At 33.5% G+C, this 20,279-nt stretch overlaps 1 protein-coding gene across 1 annotated transcript; it reads right to left on the bottom strand.

Moving 5' to 3' along the window:
* Positions 1-624: 624 nt before the first annotated feature.
* Positions 625-18,739, bottom strand: LOC137407276 (MFS-type transporter SLC18B1-like). Its single transcript, XM_068093881.1, has 11 exons — positions 18,425-18,739; positions 17,141-17,214; positions 16,383-16,530; positions 15,451-15,519; positions 13,419-13,506; positions 12,998-13,137; positions 12,410-12,505; positions 8,180-8,283; positions 7,619-7,714; positions 7,322-7,490; positions 625-747 (listed from the first exon to the last, which is right to left on the bottom strand). Exons 1-11 carry the CDS (start codon positions 18,737-18,739, stop codon positions 625-627), a joined length of 1,422 nt encoding a protein of 473 aa, XP_067949982.1.
* Between the last annotated feature and the right edge of the window lie 1,540 nt (positions 18,740-20,279).

The following is a 20,279-nucleotide window of genomic DNA, read 5'->3' as shown; positions in this document are numbered from 1 at the left end:
TTCTTACATTCCAGCATTTTTCAATCTCTTCTCCAAGAGGGAGATATTTCTCTACATTTTCTTTTTCTTTGCTGGCTATATTGTAGTCATTGGGTACTGCTATATCTATTATAGTAGCCCTCTTGTTTTCCTTGTCTACCACCACTATATCTGGTTGGTTTGCTAGGACATGCTTGTCAGTTCGGATGTAGAAGTCCCAGAGGATCTTAGCGCGGTCATTTTCATTGACCTTACCAGGAAAATATATATATATATATATATGAATATTTAAAAACAGACACTTGAGGTTAATCAAGGTTATGATTCACTAATTGGTTAGTGGCTATAGAGATCAGACAATCAATCAAGTCTAGCCGTTTAAAGCTCACACATGGAAGTTTTCCATACCAGTCTCTGTATGAAAAGATTTTATTATATCAACTATAATTCAGTTAAAGCAGTTCTCATCATAACTATAAATAGAAACAAACAAGTGTTATAAGACTTTATAGAAATGTTAACAAATAATATAACATGAAACAAGTTTGTTTAAAAGGAGTTAAAGCAAGCGCATGCCTCAATCCTAGAACAGTAATGCAGTATTTAACACAAGCACTTGTTCAATTAGTCAGAGATTTATATTGATCATTGGTTTACAGGATGTAGTTCTGTACCAGCTGAATCTTCGTGCTCAGACTCGTTGTTATTCAAAGCTAGTGGCTTTCCTGCCCACTTCATTGCACAAACATATATTACATCGATGAAGCCCTGAAATTATATGACATGTACATATATGTACAGGTATTCACGAATCTAGCAATGCCTCCCCTGAATCTCTTTTATATTGGATTGATCTACAACCAACTCCTCTAACTTGCTGTTGGTATTTACTCATAAAAATTATTACATTTATTTCTGAATAAAAAGGTCTGCTCAACCTCTGAAAGAGACTTAAATCATTCTTGAGATGCTTTTATGCCGATTGTTATAACAATATTACATCTCTTATTGAAGAAGTATTGCACTCCTTGGTATTACAATATTACATCTCTTATTAAGGAAGTATGACACCCCCTAGTATAACAATATTACATCTCTTATTAAGGAAGTATGACACCCCCTAGTATAACAATATTGCATCTCTTATTGAAGAAGTATTACACCCTCTGGGAAAACAATAGTACATCTCTTATTAAGGACGTATTACACTCCTTGGTATTACAATATTACATATCTTATTGAGGAAGTATTGCACTCCTTGGTATAACAATGTTACATCTCTTACTAAGGAAGTATTGCATCCCTTACTATAACAATATTACATCTCTTATTAAGGAAGTATGACACCCCCTAGTATAACAATATTACATCTCTTACTAAGGACGTATTACACCCTCTGGTAAAACAATAGTACATCTCTTATTGAAGAAGTATTGCACTCCTTGGTATAACAATATTACATCTCTTATTGAAGAAGTATTACATCCCTTACTATAACAATATTACATTTCTTATTGAAGAAGTATTACACCCTCTGGTAAAACAATAGTACATCTCTTATTGAGGACGTATTGCACTCCTTGGTATAACAATATTACATCTCTTATTGAAGAAGTATTACATCCCTTACTATAACAATATTACATTTCTTATTGAAGAAGTATTACACCCTCTGGTAAAACAATAGTACATCTCTTATTGAGGACGTATTGCACTCCTTGGTATAACAATATTACATCTCTTATTGAAGAAGTATTACATCCCTTACTATAACAATATTACATTTCTTATTGAAGAAGTATTACACCCTCTGGGAAAACAATAGTACATCTCTTATTAAGGAAGTATTACACCCCTTGGTATAACAATATTACATCTCTTATTGAGGAAGTATTATACCCCTAGTATAACAATATTGCATCTCTTATTGAAGAAGTATTACACCCTCTGGTAAAACAATAGTACATCTCTTATTAAGGACGTATTACACTCCTTGGTATAACAATATTACATCTCTTATTGAAGAAGTATTACATCCCTTACTATAACAATATTACATTTCTTATTGAAGAAGTATTACACCCTCTGGTAAAACAATAGTACATCTCTTATTGAGGACGTATTGCACTCCTTGGTATAACAATATTACATCTCTTATTGAAGAAGTATTACATCCCTTACTATAACAATATTACATTTCTTATTGAAGAAGTATTACACCCTCTGGGAAAACAATAGTACATCTCTTATTGAGGACGTATTGCACTCCTTGGTATAACAATATTACATCTCTTATTGAAGAAGTATTACATCCCTTACTATAACAATATTACATTTCTTATTGAAGAAGTATTACACCCTCTGGTAAAACAATAGTACATCTCTTATTGAGGACGTATTGCACTCCTTGGTATAACAATATTACATTTCTTATTGAAGAAGTATTACACCCTCTGGTAAAACAATAGTACATCTCTTATTAAGGAAGTATTGCACCCCTAGTATAACAATATTACATCTCTTATTGAAGAAGTATTGCACTCCTTGGTATAAGAATATTACATCTCTTATTGAAGAAGTATCACATCCCTTACTATAACAATATTGCATCTCTTATTGAGGAAGTATTACACCCCTTGGTATAACAATATTACATATCTTATTGAGGAAGTATTACACCCCTTGGTATAACAATATTACATCTCTTATTGAAGAAGTATTGCACTCCTTGGTATAACAATATTACATCTCTTATTGAAGAAGTATTGCATCCCTTACTATAACAATATTACATCTCTTATTGAGGAAGTATTACACCCTCTGGGAAAACAATAGTACATCTCTTATTGAGGAAGTATTACACCCCTTGGTATAACAATATTACATCTCTTATTGAGGAAGTATTACACCCCGTGGTATAACAATATTACATCTCTTATTGAAGAAGTATTGCACTCCTTGGTATAACAATATTACATCTCTTATTGAAGAAGTATTACATCCCTTACTATAACAATATTGCATCTCTTATTGAAGAAGTATTACACCCTCTGGGAAAACAATAGTACATCTCTTATTGAGGAAGTATTACACCCCTTGGTATAACAATATTACATATCTTATTGAGGAAGTATTGCACTCCTTGGTATAACAATATTACATTTCTTATTGAAGAAGTATTACACCCTCTGGTAAAACAATAGTACATCTCTTATTAAGGAAGTATTGCACCCCTAGTATAACAATATTACATCTCTTATTGAAGAAGTATTGCACTCCTTGGTATAAGAATATTACATCTCTTATTGAAGAAGTATCACATCCCTTACTATAACAATATTGCATCTCTTATTGAGGAAGTATTACACCCCTTGGTATAACAATATTACATATCTTATTGAGGAAGTATTACACCCCTTGGTATAACAATATTACATCTCTTATTGAAGAAGTATTGCACTCCTTGGTATAACAATATTACATCTCTTATTGAAGAAGTATTGCATCCCTTACTATAACAATATTACATCTCTTATTGAGGAAGTATTACACCCTCTGGGAAAACAATAGTACATCTCTTATTGAGGAAGTATTACACCCCTTGGTATAACAATATTACATCTCTTATTGAGGAAGTATTACACCCCTTGGTATAACAATATTACATCTCTTATTAAGGAAATATTGCACCCCTAGTATAACAATATTACATCTCTTATTGAAGAAGTATTACATCCCTTACTATAACAATATTGCATCTCTTATTGAAGAAGTATTACACCCTCTGGGAAAACAATAGTACATCTCTTATTGAGGAAGTATTACACCCCTTGGTATAACAATATTACATATCTTATTGAGGAAGTATTACACCCCTTGGTATAACAATATTACATCTCTTATTGAAGAAGTATTGCACTCCTTGGTATAACAATATTACATCTCTTATTGAAGAAGTATTGCATCCCTTACTATAACAATATTACATCTCTTATTGAGGAAGTATTACACCCTCTGGGAAAACAATATTACATCTCTTATTGAGGAAGTATTACACCCCTTGGTATAACAATATTACATCTCTTATTGAAGAAGTATTGCACTCCTTGGTATAACAATATTACATCTCTTATTGAAGAAGTATTGCATCCCTTACTATAACAATATTACATCTCTTATTAAGGAAATATTGCACCCCCTAGTATAACAATATTACATCTCTTATTGAGGAAGTATTACACCCCTTGGTATAACAATATTACATATCTTATTGAGGAAGTATTACACCCCTTGGTATAACAATATTACATCTCTTATTGAAGAAGTATTGCACTCCTTGGTATAACAATATTACATCTCTTATTGAAGAAGTATCACATCCCTTACTATAACAATATTGCATCTCTTATTGAAGAAGTATTACACCCTCTGGGAAAACAATAGTACATCTCTTATTGAGGAAGTATTACACCCCTTGGTATAACAATATTACATCTCTTATTGAGGAAGTATTACACCCCTTGGTATAACAATATTACATCTCTTATTGAGGAAGTATTACACCCCGTGGTATTACAATATTACATCTCTTATTGAAGAAGTATTGCACTCCTTGGTATAACAATATTACATCTCTTATTGAAGAAGTATTGCATCCCTTACTATAACAATATTACATCTCTTATTGAAGAAGTATTGCATCCCTTACTATAAGAATATTACATCTCTTATTAAGGAAATATTACACCCCTTGGTATAACAATATTGCATCTCTTATTGAGGAAGTATTATACCCCCTAGTATAACAATATTACATCTCTTATTGAGGAAGTATTACACCCCTTGGTATAACAATAGTACATCTCTTATTGAGGAAGTATTACACCCCGTGGTATTACAATATTACATCTCTTATTGAGGAAGTATTACACCCCTTGGTATAACAATATTACATCTCTTATTGAGGAAGTATTACACCCCGTGGTATTACAATATTACATCTCTTATTGAAGAAGTATTGCACTCCTTGGTATAACAATATTACATCTCTTATTGAAGAAGTATTGCATCCCTTACTATAACAATATTACATCTCTTATTGAAGAAGTATTGCATCCCTTACTATAACAATATTACATCTCTTATTAAGGAAATATTGCACTCCTTGGTATAACAATATTGCATCTCTTATTGAGGAAGTATTATACCCCCTAGTATAACAATATTACATCTCTTATTGAGGAAGTATTGCATCCCTTACTATAACAATATTACATCTCTTATTGAAGAAGTATTGCATCCCTTACTATAACAATATTACATCTCTTATTAAGGAAATATTGCACTCCTTGGTATAACAATATTGCATCTCTTATTGAGGAAGTATTATACCCCCTAGTATAACAATATTACATCTCTTATTGAGGAAGTATTGCACTCCTTGGTATAACAATATTACATCTCTTATTGAAGAAGTATTGCATCCCTTACTATAACAATATTACATCTCTTATTGAAGAAGTATTGCATCCCTTACTATAACAATATTACATCTCTTATTAAGGAAATATTGCACTCCTTGGTATAACAATATTGCATCTCTTATTGAGGAAGTATTATACCCCCTAGTATAACAATATTACATCTCTTATTGAGGAAGTATTGCACTCCTTGGTATAACAATATTACATCTCTTATTGAAGAAGTATTGCATCCCTTACTATAACAATATTACATCTCTTATTGAAGAAGTATTGCATCCCTTACTATAACAATATTACATCTCTTATTGAAGAAGTATTGCATCCCTTACTATAACAATATTACATCTCTTATTGAAGAAGTATTGCATCCCTTACTATAAGAATATTACATCTCTTATTAAGGAAATATTGCACTCCTTGGTATAACAATATTGCATCTCTTATTGAGGAAGTATTATACCCCCTAGTATAACAATATTACATCTCTTATTGAGGAAGTATTACACCCCGTGGTATTACAATATTACATCTCTTATTGAAGAAGTATTGCACTCCTTGGTATAACAATATTACATCTCTTATTGAAGAAGTATTGCATCCCTTACTATAACAATATTACATCTCTTATTGAAGAAGTATTGCATCCCTTACTATAACAATATTACATCTCTTATTAAGGAAATATTGCACCCCTAGTATAACAATATTACATCTCTTATTGAAGAAGTATTGCATCCCTTACTATAACAATATTACATCTCTTATTAAGGAAATATTGCACCCCTAGTATAACAATATTACATCTCTTATTGAAGAAGTATTACATCCCTTACTATAACAATATTGCATCTCTTATTGAAGAAGTATTACACCCTCTGGGAAAACAATAGTACATCTCTTATTGAGGAAGTATTACACCCCTTGGTATAACAATAGTACATCTCTTATTGAGGAAGTATTACACCCCTTGGTATAACAATATTACATCTCTTATTGAGGAAGTATTACACCCCTAGTATAACAATATTGCATCTCTTATTGAGGAAATATTGCACTCCTTGGTATAACAATATTACATCTCTTATTGAAGAAGTATTGCATCCCTTACTATAAGAATATTACATCTCTTATTAAGGAAATATTGCACTCCTTGGTATAACAATATTGCATCTCTTATTGAGGAAGTATTATACCCCCTAGTATAACAATATTACATCTCTTATTGAGGAAGTATTATACCCAGTGGTACAACAATATTGCATCTCTTATTGGGGAAGTATTACACTCCTTGGTATAACAATATTACATCTCTTATTGAAGAAGTATTACACCCCTAGTATAACAATATTACACGCCGCGTTAAAAAATATTTTCTTAAAGAAGACATTGTTTTGGCTATAAATCTAATACCAAATTAATTAAGAAATAGTTGTTCACTGACTTTTGACGGATTATTAGGTGTCTTCACAATGAAATATTAGTCCTTATTCAATGCTATTGGATATGGTCGGTCAGGTACTTAATTAAGACCAAACCTCTAGTAATCTTGTTATACTTGCAAAAAGCAGAAGATACTCTTAGACAACATACTATAATCCACTAAATAGTAAAACAATCTTTGGTTGATAGGGTACCGCGTACTGCAAGATACTGCTATAAAACATGTCATTTAGATAACTCACTATCTGTCTCGGTATAATGTACCATGTACTGCTTTATAGCATAATCTTCTATTGTTAGATTACATATCATTTACTGTTTGAGAACATACAATTTATTACAAGATAACATACCATCTACTGTTTTCTAACATAGCCATCTAGAGTTATAAAGCGTGTCACCCACTGCTAGAAACATACCATTGATACCAGAGTGAAGGTCATTATAGTTGTTGCCCAAGCAAATGAGTAGGTTTCAGTGAGATAGCCTGAGAGCAGGGGTCCTACTGCTGAACCAAGAGAATAGCCTGAGTTCATAATGCCTGATGTCAAAGCATACGTTTGCACATTAAGCTCATATCCGTTTACTCTAAAATATAATATAATAAAATATAATACTTTTTAAGAAATTCAACAAAATATCCATCAATTAAATTCTCATTAAATGAAATTTCATCAACGAGAAGTAAATGACTCATTAGGCATTTTAGAACATACTCAGCGGTGTTGAGCGTAGCCTGGTATCCTGGGACGTAGAGAGCCCCGTTGCAGATGCCCTGTATTAGACAGACGACCACCACAATCCACAAGCTTCTACAAATGTATATACAGCAATCGTAGAGATAAAAATTCAACTTTCCAATGCCAAATATTTAAACTTAAAGCTGCCTTTTCTTTGTATGAAAAGCAGTTCTATAGTTTATTGGTGTGTGTTCCAATTATATATTTTATATTGTTCACTTGAGAGATTGATTCATAGCATTGGAATTACAATAGCGTAAATTATTTCTATTTCAAATAAACGGTTAGTGAGAAGCTTGCGTTTTTGAAAAACTGTTCAGCAACTCTTTGTATATCGCCGAAAAGTATAGAGATGAAGAGTAATTACAGAAAATATAAACTAACCGAATAATTATTTTTATTTGCAACAACTTATTTATGATTTTCCGGTTTATCGTTGTCTATTGTTTTCTATATGAGATATATGAATGATTGCAACCAAAGCTTGACTCACCAGCTCAGCTAGAAAATCTTGAAGTAATGTTTCTGCAAACTCACGTTGTTCCAGGAAATATGGAGTCGAGCAACGGAGATGGCGCAAGGAACATGAAAGCTATTCCAGATGAGAACACTCCAATTATCATTGTTGAAAACACGTAACCCTAAAAGAGAGTGATATGCTCTGACAAGCGAAAAGCAGGAGTCGGTTTTCACAAATCATCTTGCAAATTCTATTTCTGTCTACTTTGATTACAAAAAATACAAACTATTTTTATTAGGAATGACTCCAAGCCTTTCATAAATTTCCTATTTTTACCGGCCACCAGGCTAAAAAAGCTTATCTTATCAAACTTGAGTTTTTCAAAATACATATATAAAACTGGCTAGAAAAACAGGGAGAATAATGACTTTATTCAGATCAAAGTTTTGAAACTCATCTATGGACTAGTTTATCTGCTCATCATAGTGATTTTTTCACTATGATGAGCTAGATTTAATTAAAATGCTGCATTCTTCTGGTTCTCTGCAACTTTTACAGAACATAAAATAAAAACCAAGCAAAAAGACATTCCTCAAGTTGAAATTTTTATGAGACAAAACTGGATTAATGTAACTTATAAACAAGTATTTCTTAGAGCTATGAGTTCTTTTTTAAAATCTATTTCTGAGTTGTCTTCTTATTTACATACGGTATATCTGACCGTAAGCTAACACATACAAGAAACAGTTCTAAACTTTTTCTTTATGTGTTTGCTCATATAAAACATAAAGCAAAAATCAATATAAACATGGGTACTGAGGCTATTGTCTTATTTTACTCTTTTTTCTATCCTCTTGTAATTTATTTCACATGAATTCAATTACATTTCTCATTGCATTAGATATATGTTTAATTTATATATACGTGTTTCAGTGTTTGTTTGTTGGTCATTCATCATTCATCCAGCTCTAGCAATACAGTTTTAAGAACAAAAATCTGCTTCACACTAGATATGAACTCAGAACCTCCAGATCTCCAGACAGGTGAGCATGCATAGAAATAAACAAACACCTTCATTTAAAAGTTAGATGGTAGATAAATGGTAATTCTCTGTGCAAAGACTTTTTATTACTTGTGCAACGCCGGGCATTCAACTATGTTAGATGTGTGTATACATAACATGTTATACATAACATGTTATATATAACATGTTATATATAACATGACATAATATAACATATAACATAACATAATATGTACATGTATAACTTTACATGTTATATATACATAACATATATACAATCGGCTAGCAGACGACTCGGGATCCTTTTGGGTTCCATACAAGCAAAGGTATGAATTGAAAATCAAATTGTCTAATTCTCATATTTTAAAGATAAATATAGTATTTGGTGTTTCCAATGAAACGCGTGATAGTCCAAAAGCCATGACTCGAGAGCTTTATAAATATTTTAGGCTCTTAGCCTACGATAAAAGAATGATTGTTTTATAGCAAACACATTCTGTGTATGCTATAAAACAATTATGCTATAAATCTATTATTGGATTTGTTCAAACTACATTAAAACAAATTAACAAAGAAATAACAAATTAGCAATAAATGAACAAACAAGATTTATGAATGTGACAGGCATAGAGTTCATAGAGTTCATAGAGTTCATAGAGTTCATAGAGTTCATAGAGTTCATAGAGTTCATAGAGTTCATAGAGTTCATAGAGTTCATAGAGTTCATAGAGTTCATAGAGTTCATAGAGTTCATAGAGTTCATAGAGTTCATAGAGTTCATAGAGTTCATAGAGTTCATAGAGTTCATAGAGTTCATAGAGTTCATAGAGTTCATAGAGTTCATAGAGTTCATAGAGTTCATAGAGTTCATAGAGTTCATAGAGTTCATAGAGTTCATAGAGTTCATAGAGTTCATAGAGTTCATAGAGTTCATAGAGTTCATAGAGTTCATAGAGTTCATAGAGTTCATAGAGTTCATAGAGTTCATAGAGTTCATAGAGTTCATAGAGTTCATAGAGTTCATAGAGTTCATAGAGTTCATAGAGTTCATAGAGTTCATAGAGTTCATAGAGTTCATAGAGTTCATAGAGTTCATAGAGTTCATAGAGTTCATAGAGTTCATAGAGTTCATAGAGTTCATAGAGTTCATAGAGTTCATAGAGTTCATAGAGTTCATAGAGTTCATAGAGTTCATAGAGTTCATAGAGTTCATAGAGTTCATAGAGTTCATAGAGTTCATAGAGTTCATAGAGTTCATAGAGTTCATAGAGTTCATAGAGTTCATAGAGTTCATAGAGTTCATAGAGTTCATAGAGTTCATAGAGTTCATAGAGTTCATAGAGTTCATAGAGTTCATAGAGTTCATAGAGTTCATAGAGTTCATAGAGTTCATAGAGTTCATAGAGTTCATAGAGTTCATAGAGTTCATAGAGTTCATAGAGTTCATAGAGTTCATAGAGTTCATAGAGTTCATAGAGTTCATAGAGTTCATAGAGTTCATAGAGTTCATAGAGTTCATAGAGTTCATAGAGTTCATAGAGTTCATAGAGTTCATAGAGTTCATAGAGTTCATAGAGTTCATAGAGTTCATAGAGTTCATAGAGTTCATAGAGTTCATAGAGTTCATAGAGTTCATAGAGTTCATAGAGTTCATAGAGTTCATAGAGTTCATAGAGTTCATAGAGTTCATAGAGTTCATAGAGTTCATAGAGTTCATAGAGTTCATAGAGTTCATAGAGTTCATAGAGTTCATAGAGTTCATAGAGTTCATAGAGTTCATAGAGTTCATAGAGTTCATAGAGTTCATAGAGTTCATAGAGTTCATAGAGTTCATAGAGTTCATAGAGTTCATAGAGTTCATAGAGTTCATAGAGTTCATAGAGTTCATAGAGTTCATAGAGTTCATAGAGTTCATAGAGTTCATAGAGTTCATAGAGTTCATAGAGTTCATAGAGTTCATAGAGTTCATAGAGTTCATAGAGTTCATAGAGTTCATAGAGTTCATAGAGTTCATAGAGTTCATAGAGTTCATAGAGTTCATAGAGTTCATAGAGTTCATAGAGTTCATAGAGTTCATAGAGTTCATAGAGTTCATAGAGTTCATAGAGTTCATAGAGTTCATAGAGTTCATAGAGTTCATAGAGTTCATAGAGTTCATAGAGTTCATAGAGTTCATAGAGTTCATAGAGTTCATAGAGTTCATAGAGTTCATAGAGTTCATAGAGTTCATAGAGTTCATAGAGTTCATAGAGTTCATAGAGTTCATAGAGTTCATAGAGTTCATAGAGTTCATAGAGTTCATAGAGTTCATAGAGTTCATAGAGTTCATAGAGTTCATAGAGTTCATAGAGTTCATAGAGTTCATAGAGTTCATAGAGTTCATAGAGTTCATAGAGTTCATAGAGTTCATAGAGTTCATAGAGTTCATAGAGTTCATAGAGTTCATAGAGTTCATAGAGTTCATAGAGTTCATAGAGTTCATAGAGTTCATAGAGTTCATAGAGTTCATAGAGTTCATAGAGTTCATAGAGTTCATAGAGTTCATAGAGTTCATAGAGTTCATAGAGTTCATAGAGTTCATAGAGTTCATAGAGTTCATAGAGTTCATAGAGTTCATAGAGTTCATAGAGTTCATAGAGTTCATAGAGTTCATAGAGTTCATAGAGTTCATAGAGTTCATAGAGTTCATAGAGTTCATAGAGTTCATAGAGTTCATAGAGTTCATAGAGTTCATAGAGTTCATAGAGTTCATAGAGTTCATAGAGTTCATAGAGTTCATAGAGTTCATAGAGTTCATAGAGTTCATAGAGTTCATAGAGTTCATAGAGTTCATAGAGTTCATAGAGTTCATAGAGTTCATAGAGTTCATAGAGTTCATAGAGTTCATAGAGTTCATAGAGTTCATAGAGTTCATAGAGTTCATAGAGTTCATAGAGTTCATAGAGTTCATAGAGTTCATAGAGTTCATAGAGTTCATAGAGTTCATAGAGTTCATAGAGTTCATAGAGTTCATAGAGTTCATAGAGTTCATAGAGTTCATAGAGTTCATAGAGTTCATAGAGTTCATAGAGTTCATAGAGTTCATAGAGTTCATAGAGTTCATAGAGTTCATAGAGTTCATAGAGTTCATAGAGTTCATAGAGTTCATAGAGTTCAAAATGTAGCAAAGCAACATTCAAGTGGTATTTAAAGCTTCTGCTAAGTTGCGGCTGCAAGTTAGTGTAGTCCAGGAGATGACGATTACTAATAATGCTGAAATGAAACAGAGTCCGGTTAGGCTTACCTTGTCTACAACTTTTCCAATTAATGGAGTCACAATCACATAGGATAGGGACCATGAAGAGAAGGTTAAACCAACTATTGATGGGGTAACTCCGAGCTGCAACATTGTGAGATTAAACCATACGCACATGTATATCTGTATATCACTTATAGACAGATATATATATATACATATCTGTAATCAGGTATATGAGGGTATGGAGTCGTGTTATCCTGTTGCACTAAACATGCATTATTCAAAACTGTATTTGAAATGAAAAGGAATTGGTAAATCTTTCTGACAAGTGAAAGTCAGCATGTGAAGGTCAGATATCTCTACACTCAAACATTCATTAAGCTAATTTTAAATCAATTATATTTTTATTAAATTTCTACAATGACAACAAGAGATAGCACAACTAACTCATCTAGAGTGACAGATGCTGTAATCTAACTGTAAGCATGCTATCTGTCCCATGATTATGGGTTACGTTACTATACAGATTAGTGATAACTGTAATCAATTTCTCTATATTATATTGTGAAACTGATTAAATTATCTTTTAAAAATTTGTGTCACCGAAGTGCTGTTAGTTTGATAATGACCTACCAAATTCTCCAGCCAGGTGCCAAAGACTGGATCTAAAAAGGTCATCACCAGAGAGCTTACTACAAACTGCAAAAACATCACAAATATTCCTGGAATCCGGAACATTCTCAAAAAGTTCTGAGGTTGGGGATCAACATCATCTACAACCAGTTGTGAAATATTCAAGTAACAAATATCAATAGCGCCTAGCGGTGTTGTTATTAAATACATCATGAACCCGAGGACTTGTATCAACATGGTATTATGTCTGCATTATTTATACTCAGGAGCAGATAATGAACTACCGTCACAGAGTATTTCATTTATATTAGGGTTGACTGACAACTAATTATTAGTCATTTGTGATGCCATGCTAAATTTGTGCCATGTATTACGTCGGCTGCCATGTAGAACGTAGGAGAAGCAGTTTAGATGACCTCACCTGATTTGTCAAGGACTATGAGAAGCAGTAGGGAAGCTAGCATAGCCAGACCTCCAATCACAATAAAGGGTAAAATAAATCCCCCAATCTAAAAAATATCATTGCTACAGAAACAATCATACCATACTAGGTTACAATGCTAACTGCGCAACAAGATATAGGTAGGCTCTAGTTAGTATTAAATGTTGTCTCCACTTGGATTCTGACTCTGAACTGAGCTATATAGATATGCTCATCAAGTTGAATAGTGATAAAGTTAAACTTGGGCTTTGAACATTACCTGAAATTAATATTACTATATTTTACATAAGATTTTCATGAAATTTTATGAAAAAAGTTTGAATAATGAAATGAAATATTTAGCAGCAATGTTTATTGCGTAAGATAAACATAATATAGACAATGAGAAATACCAGTGATTAATTGTTGCTGTCACAGATATTTTATGTTTAAAATGTTGGTTATTCCTGTCAGGTGTTGAATGGATATAAGCATAAGGCACTTGACAATTGTGTTACTGTTCTGCTCTTTGCAAGACAGTATTGCTTCAGGAAGGCAAAGGTTTAATACTGCTCCACAACTGGCACAGTAACTAAAAGGGGTTGAATTAGGTTGTCACTTGTGAAGCTTTCATCTTCGGTTAACAGATTTGGTAGAGTTGATTGACTTCTTTACTGAGTAGTCAATTTCATTTACAGTAACTGCTGGAGTAAACTCTGAGATAAATAATTTTTATTATAAAAATACAATGACAAAGTATGTAAAATTTAAGCTTCCTATCAAATGTAATATAGGAGTATTTAGCATAACTATGTTCACACTTAATACCTCATGCTCAGTCCATCAGGAACATTAATATACTTTGATTTGGCAAATATTTTATGGATACCATCGCTTCGGTGAGTTTGTTTTTATCCTTTTGTTCTAGCACTGGTATGCCACTCATCTTTTTTTTTGGATGTACGTCTGCAGGGTTGACCTCTACCTCAGGTATTCAATTTCTTTCTATTAGCCACCAGAACCAACCACAAACCACCTGTAGTCGGTTGCCATTTATCAACAAATACCGCCAGCCATCATTTTCATTTTTGAGCTGACTGACCTATTTGATCCCCTAGTTATCTAACCACCCACTTTACTTTTCACTGCATTACAGATATACTTGTGTCATCAATATGGCTCGCCCGTCGCTTTGACCTAACTATAAAAGTTGTACAAGTTGAACTGCAGGTGTTGCAACTGATATGATAGTTGAGAGTTGCTATAGAGTAGTCTCCTCTTCAGGTCATCATATCTACATGTATTTAGTCTCTTAGTCTCTGTATACTAACACCAGAGTCAACCACCAGCATCTAACAGCTAGTAGGGAGAGCTGGATGCTACTAGCTCAAGTTGACTGCCAGATTTTCCTTTTTCAAGAAGAGAGGCCCACAGGTTCTCTACTCAACTCCTTTTTCAGCAAACTTTGCTCATGGACTATTTTGGCAAGTTTGATGTGTTACCAAAGTGTAGACACGCTGTTGTGGACTACAGACTACACCTGTGTTGACCTCCAGTACGAGATTGTTTAGTAACATGTGACATAGCTTGTTTTGAGTTTTACTCAAAATCTACTTACAATTTTTTATAACTGTAGAAGAAATATCGGAGTGCAGGGCATGCTTTAATACTGTGTAGCATACTCTCTAGCACTATGGAGCATATGCCCTGGTACTGCATACCATACCCCCTAGTACTTTGGAGCAACTGTTCCAATACTACATACCACACCCCTAGTACTTTGGAGCAACTGTTCCAATACTACATACCACACCTCTAGTACTTTGGAGCAACTGTTCCAGTTCTGCTAGTAGCCTACTGCATACCACCACCCTAAGTGCTATGAAGCACTTACCCCAACACTAAAATTGCTTTCACTTATATTATAAATGCATATTGACACCAAGAGTCTTATTTTAGAGCTGTGCGTGACTAGCCTGAGTTAGCTGGATGTAATGGAAGATCTCTCAAATTTGCTAAAGTTCATACTCACAGCATAGAAGGCAGAACCGAGGGCTGGACCAGCAATGAATCCCAGTCCAATCGCAGCTTCTATGAGGCTCTGTGGAATTATAACGCGTATGAACAGGGAAAGTATCTGACATGTGAATTATAACGCGTATGAACAGGGAAAGTATCTGACATGTGAATTATAACGTGTATGAACAGGGAAGGTATCTGACACGTGAATTATAACGTGTATGAACAGGGAAGGTATCTGAGATGTGAATTATAACGTGTATGAACAGGGAAGGTATCTGACATGTGAATTATAACGTGTATGAACAGGGAAGGTATCTGACATGTGAATTATAACGTGTATGAACAGGGAAGGTATTTGACATGTGAATTATAACGTGTATGAACAGGGAAAGTATCTGACATGTGAATTATAACGTGTATGAACAGGGAAGGTATCTGACACGTGAAATATAACGTGTATGAACAGGGAAGGTATCTGAGATGTGAATTATAACGTGTATGAACAGGGAAGGTATCTGACATGTGAATTATAACGTGTATGAACAGGGAAGGTATCTGACATGTGAATTATAACATGTATGAACAGGGAAGGTATCTGACATATGAATTATAACGTGTATGAACAGGGAAGGTATCTGACATGTGAATTATAACGTGTATGAACAGGGAAGGTATCTGACATGTGAATTATAACGTGTATGAACAGGGAAGGTATCTGACATGTGAACTATAACATGTATGAACAGGGAAGGTATCTGACATGTGAATTTGACAAAGTTTTGCATGTATAAATAAACTCATCAGCTATTGATAGAAAATTGTAATTATGGAAACAGACAACGCAATCAATCAGATGAGACAGCGCTAGGTATTCTTTGATTGTATGAGTGGAGGTCGTATGGAGTTAAGACTTAACCTTGCTCTAGCTATATAAATACTTACTGACATCAGCCCGGTTTTACCAGGAAAAGACTTCATGACAAGCGATGCAGCTGCAACGTTAAGCATTGCTGAACCATTACCTTCCACGGCGCGACACAACAGAGTCATTCCCAGTAGAGTATTTCTATTGTTGACTTGACCTAAAAGTCTGCAAAAGAAGCATTTCAAAGAAAACACAATCTACTTTTGCATCTTTAGCTGAAATGATTTTCAAATCAGTTTGGACAGTTTAGATGTAAGTTATTAAAAGGTTTGACTATAATTTACTTAATGTATGCATCTTATAGATAGACTGCAAAGTTTAGTTTCACAAGATTACTGAAATCAGTCAACTTCAGTTAGTACCAAACTAATTAAACTAAAACAAGGTGACATGAATGGATAATGACTTAAAACAGCTAACTTACATAGGATGACTTGAATTAGTAATAAATTAGTAGAGACTAACCCAAATTAGGAGCGGCTAACTTACACATGATAACTTGAGTTATTAACAAAGTAAGAATGGTAGTGACCTATTACGAACAGCTTACTTACAAATGATGACTTGAGTTAGTAATAAATTAAGAATAACTAACTTACATATGATGACTTGAGTTAATAATAAATTAAGAACAGCTAACTTACATATGATGATTTGAGTTTGTAATAAATTAAGAACGGCTAACTTACATATGATGACTTGAGTTAGTAATAAATTAAGAACAACTAACTTACATATGATGACTTGAGTTAGTTACAAATTACTAGAGACTAACCCAAACAGTATACAACTTCCTCCACACAAGAAGCATCCAGACACCACTTGAAACTTTGGACCCATCTTGACAATCTGCAGTCAACACAATGGTATTGCATTGTCTATGAAAAAATATAAGCTCCATGATTCTTTTTCACAATGTTAATAATTTCACATTCACTTCTGAAGCTACGGGCATTTTGATTTCAACGTAAGTCAATGCTTTGAAGAATTGATACTAGCAGAGCCGCTTTTAGTTTTTCCCTGTCAACCAGTCAGCACTGATGTTACATATATAGTAGTAGTAGTAGTAATACACAAATATTAGCAGAAGATGTAGTATAGTACCGATGCAGTGGTGACAGTAGCACCTGTTATTAAAATTTATAAAAACAAGACTTTTCTTAATTATCCACAGACGTTGGCGTGCTCTTACCCAGGCAGAAAGAGCGTATTACATAACCTTTTGACATTGTTGACTAGTGGTTGTATTCACAGCAAGTACAAATAGATACTGTAGCATAGATAGCTGTCGACACTAGTAGCAGCAGCAGGGAGAGAACTAGTAAGAATAACAAAGACTGAATATTCTTCATACATGTACAATAAATGTGGTTAAGTTCATTATATCTTCATGATATTTTAGTGAATTTACCTGTGTCTTTGCTTGCTATTTTACCAAAATTTACTGTTTTGGCTAAATGCATAAAATGACTTGTGTTTAACTTTTAAGTGTCTTTGTTTGCTATTTTAACAAAATGTACTGCTTTGGCTAAATGCATAAAATGTCTTGTGTTTAATTTTTAAGCTAAGGTTACAACAAAATCATTATTCAACCTTTCAACAAACCTCCAGGAATTGTATTTTCATGATATACCCTCGGTATGAAAAGATCCAGGTTTTCACAATGAGAAACACTCCTTTGACAAAGGCCATAATAAACACAAAGACATAATTATTCTATAATGATTATGGTTAAATTTGTTGAACTGTTCACAAGAATTACAGAAGGTGTTATTTGACAATGTACATAGTTTATATTCTAATCTAATAAATATTATGAACTAACTTGTTAGCTAGTACCAAAGTACTTGTATAGATGAAGTTTTGATGTTCGTAGCTAGTTTTGAACTGTTAAAGCTGGGTGAAAATGGTTTTTGTTGACAGTGTACAGAGGCTGAAGGCAAGAATTTAGCATATCTTAATTGTAAGCATGCTTTCCTCCTCAACTCTCTAGAGAATACATTTAAAATGAATGGCTTTACAGTAAAGATTTATGTAATTAAAAATTGAGCATACTTACATAATATCCGTAGATTGGACTCATGATGAAAACGATGGTCGGAAATAGAGCAAAGACTAAGCCGACTTCTGTCTCAGTCATGCCGACACGCGTGGCCTGCTGAGGAAAGAATGGAGCGATCACAGAGTACGCCGTGACAATGACAAAAATTGCTAGCAACAGGAGGCTAATCTGCAGTACTTTTTCTCGTGTTGATTTGGTCCTCGTTTGAGCCGATGGCCCACCACTACTAACAACTTCAACTTCTGTCTTTTCATTCTCCATAAGTGCAGCTTGGCCAAACTTCAGATCTGGTCTTGGAAGCTCATCAACCATCTCAGTCTCACATATTCTACAGCATTCTCCAGCTTAGTGTGGAAAGTCGTGACTTTCTGGACTAAGAAATCATCAGGTTACTTGTCATTATATTTGATAAAGCCATTGTTGGTTTATCTCTTCTTATCTTGTTAGCGTCCATCTGGAAGAAAGTATCTAAGACTATAGATCACATGATTCCTTAGCTTCTCTGCTCTTTCTAGCTGAGCTGTTTCATTACAAGTTGGTTGGGAAATTTACAAGTTTTTCACCAAAGTATGTTTCTAAAACCTTTGCTAAAAAGAGTTTGGACAAGTTGAAGAATTAAAAAAAACTCACATGAGGTAGGACTGATTCTGAATTGACGACCCCACCATCAAAAAGTTCAAAAACAGGCTTTTTATTTGTATATATTGTTGCCAGGCAACTCAGCAATCATAGTGGAAAGCATTTTACAGCTATTTTTTCTTCAACATTTGAAGTGCCAATAGCATAATACACAAATTAACTTACATGTAAATTCAAACATAAAATGATGTTTATATACATTGTAAATACTGCTTCATTGGTAACAATTTCATTTCAAACAGAAATGTTTTCCAATTTATGCTATACAAGAATCATAATATAAAACAAAAAATAACATCAGTTAGCCAGTAAAATTTGTGAAATATTTAATAGACAATATTTATATACTTTTTCAAAAAAACCTTAAAAATGAGAAGTAATTAGAATTTCAAGGGAAAATCGCAAGTAACACAGTCTGTAAGCATTTGAAAACCTTGAGCTGAGCTTTCAGCTTGTCTCTCGTACAACTACTGCTGTAATCCGTGATAAAAATCAATTATAGAAGTTATACCAGCATGAATATGAAATAATAAACTGAAGGATTGAAAAGAATTTAGTCCGCCAGCATCCTATAGAGAGTAGTCCTTTATTTCTTGCTTTAAGGTTCAATGGAATCTACTATGGTAGATGAAACTCCACAGAAAGTTGTTGAATGACATGTTTGATAAAGTGTGTATTATTCACTACAAATAATGGCAGCATACGCTGACAACTACACTGGCTGTGCAGCAAACTGATTAGTAGTGAATACTGTAGCAGGTAAAGTAGTAGTGCATAGTGCAGTAGGTATGCCAGTAGTGCATAGTGCATCATTTATATTAGGAGTACATAATGCTGCAAGTACTGTAGTTGTGCATAGTGCAGCAAATAGAGTATTGCTGCATAGTGCACCAAATACAGTAGTAGTACACAGTGCAGAAGGTATGCCAGTAGTGCATAGTGCAGCATTTATATTATGAGTGTATAATACTGCAAGTAGTGTAGTTGTGCATGGTGCAGCAAATAGAGTAGTGGTGCATAGTGCACCAAATACAGTAGTAGTACACAGTGCAGGAGGTATGCCAGTAGCGCATAATCAGACAGAAATATTAGTAGTGCATACTTCAGCAGGTAGGCTGGTAGTGCATATAACATCGTGTATGATAGTAGTGCACGTTGCAGCAAATAAAGTAGTAGTGCATAGTGCAGTAAGTATGCAATTAGTGCATAGTGC

The sequence above is a fragment of the Watersipora subatra genome, chromosome 10 (assembly GCF_963576615.1).
Source record: "Watersipora subatra chromosome 10, tzWatSuba1.1, whole genome shotgun sequence".
In the NCBI taxonomy this organism is placed as follows: domain Eukaryota; kingdom Metazoa; phylum Bryozoa; class Gymnolaemata; order Cheilostomatida; family Watersiporidae; genus Watersipora; species Watersipora subatra.
Note: the sequence above shows the minus strand (reverse complement) of the source record. Positions and strands in the feature narration are given on the sequence as shown.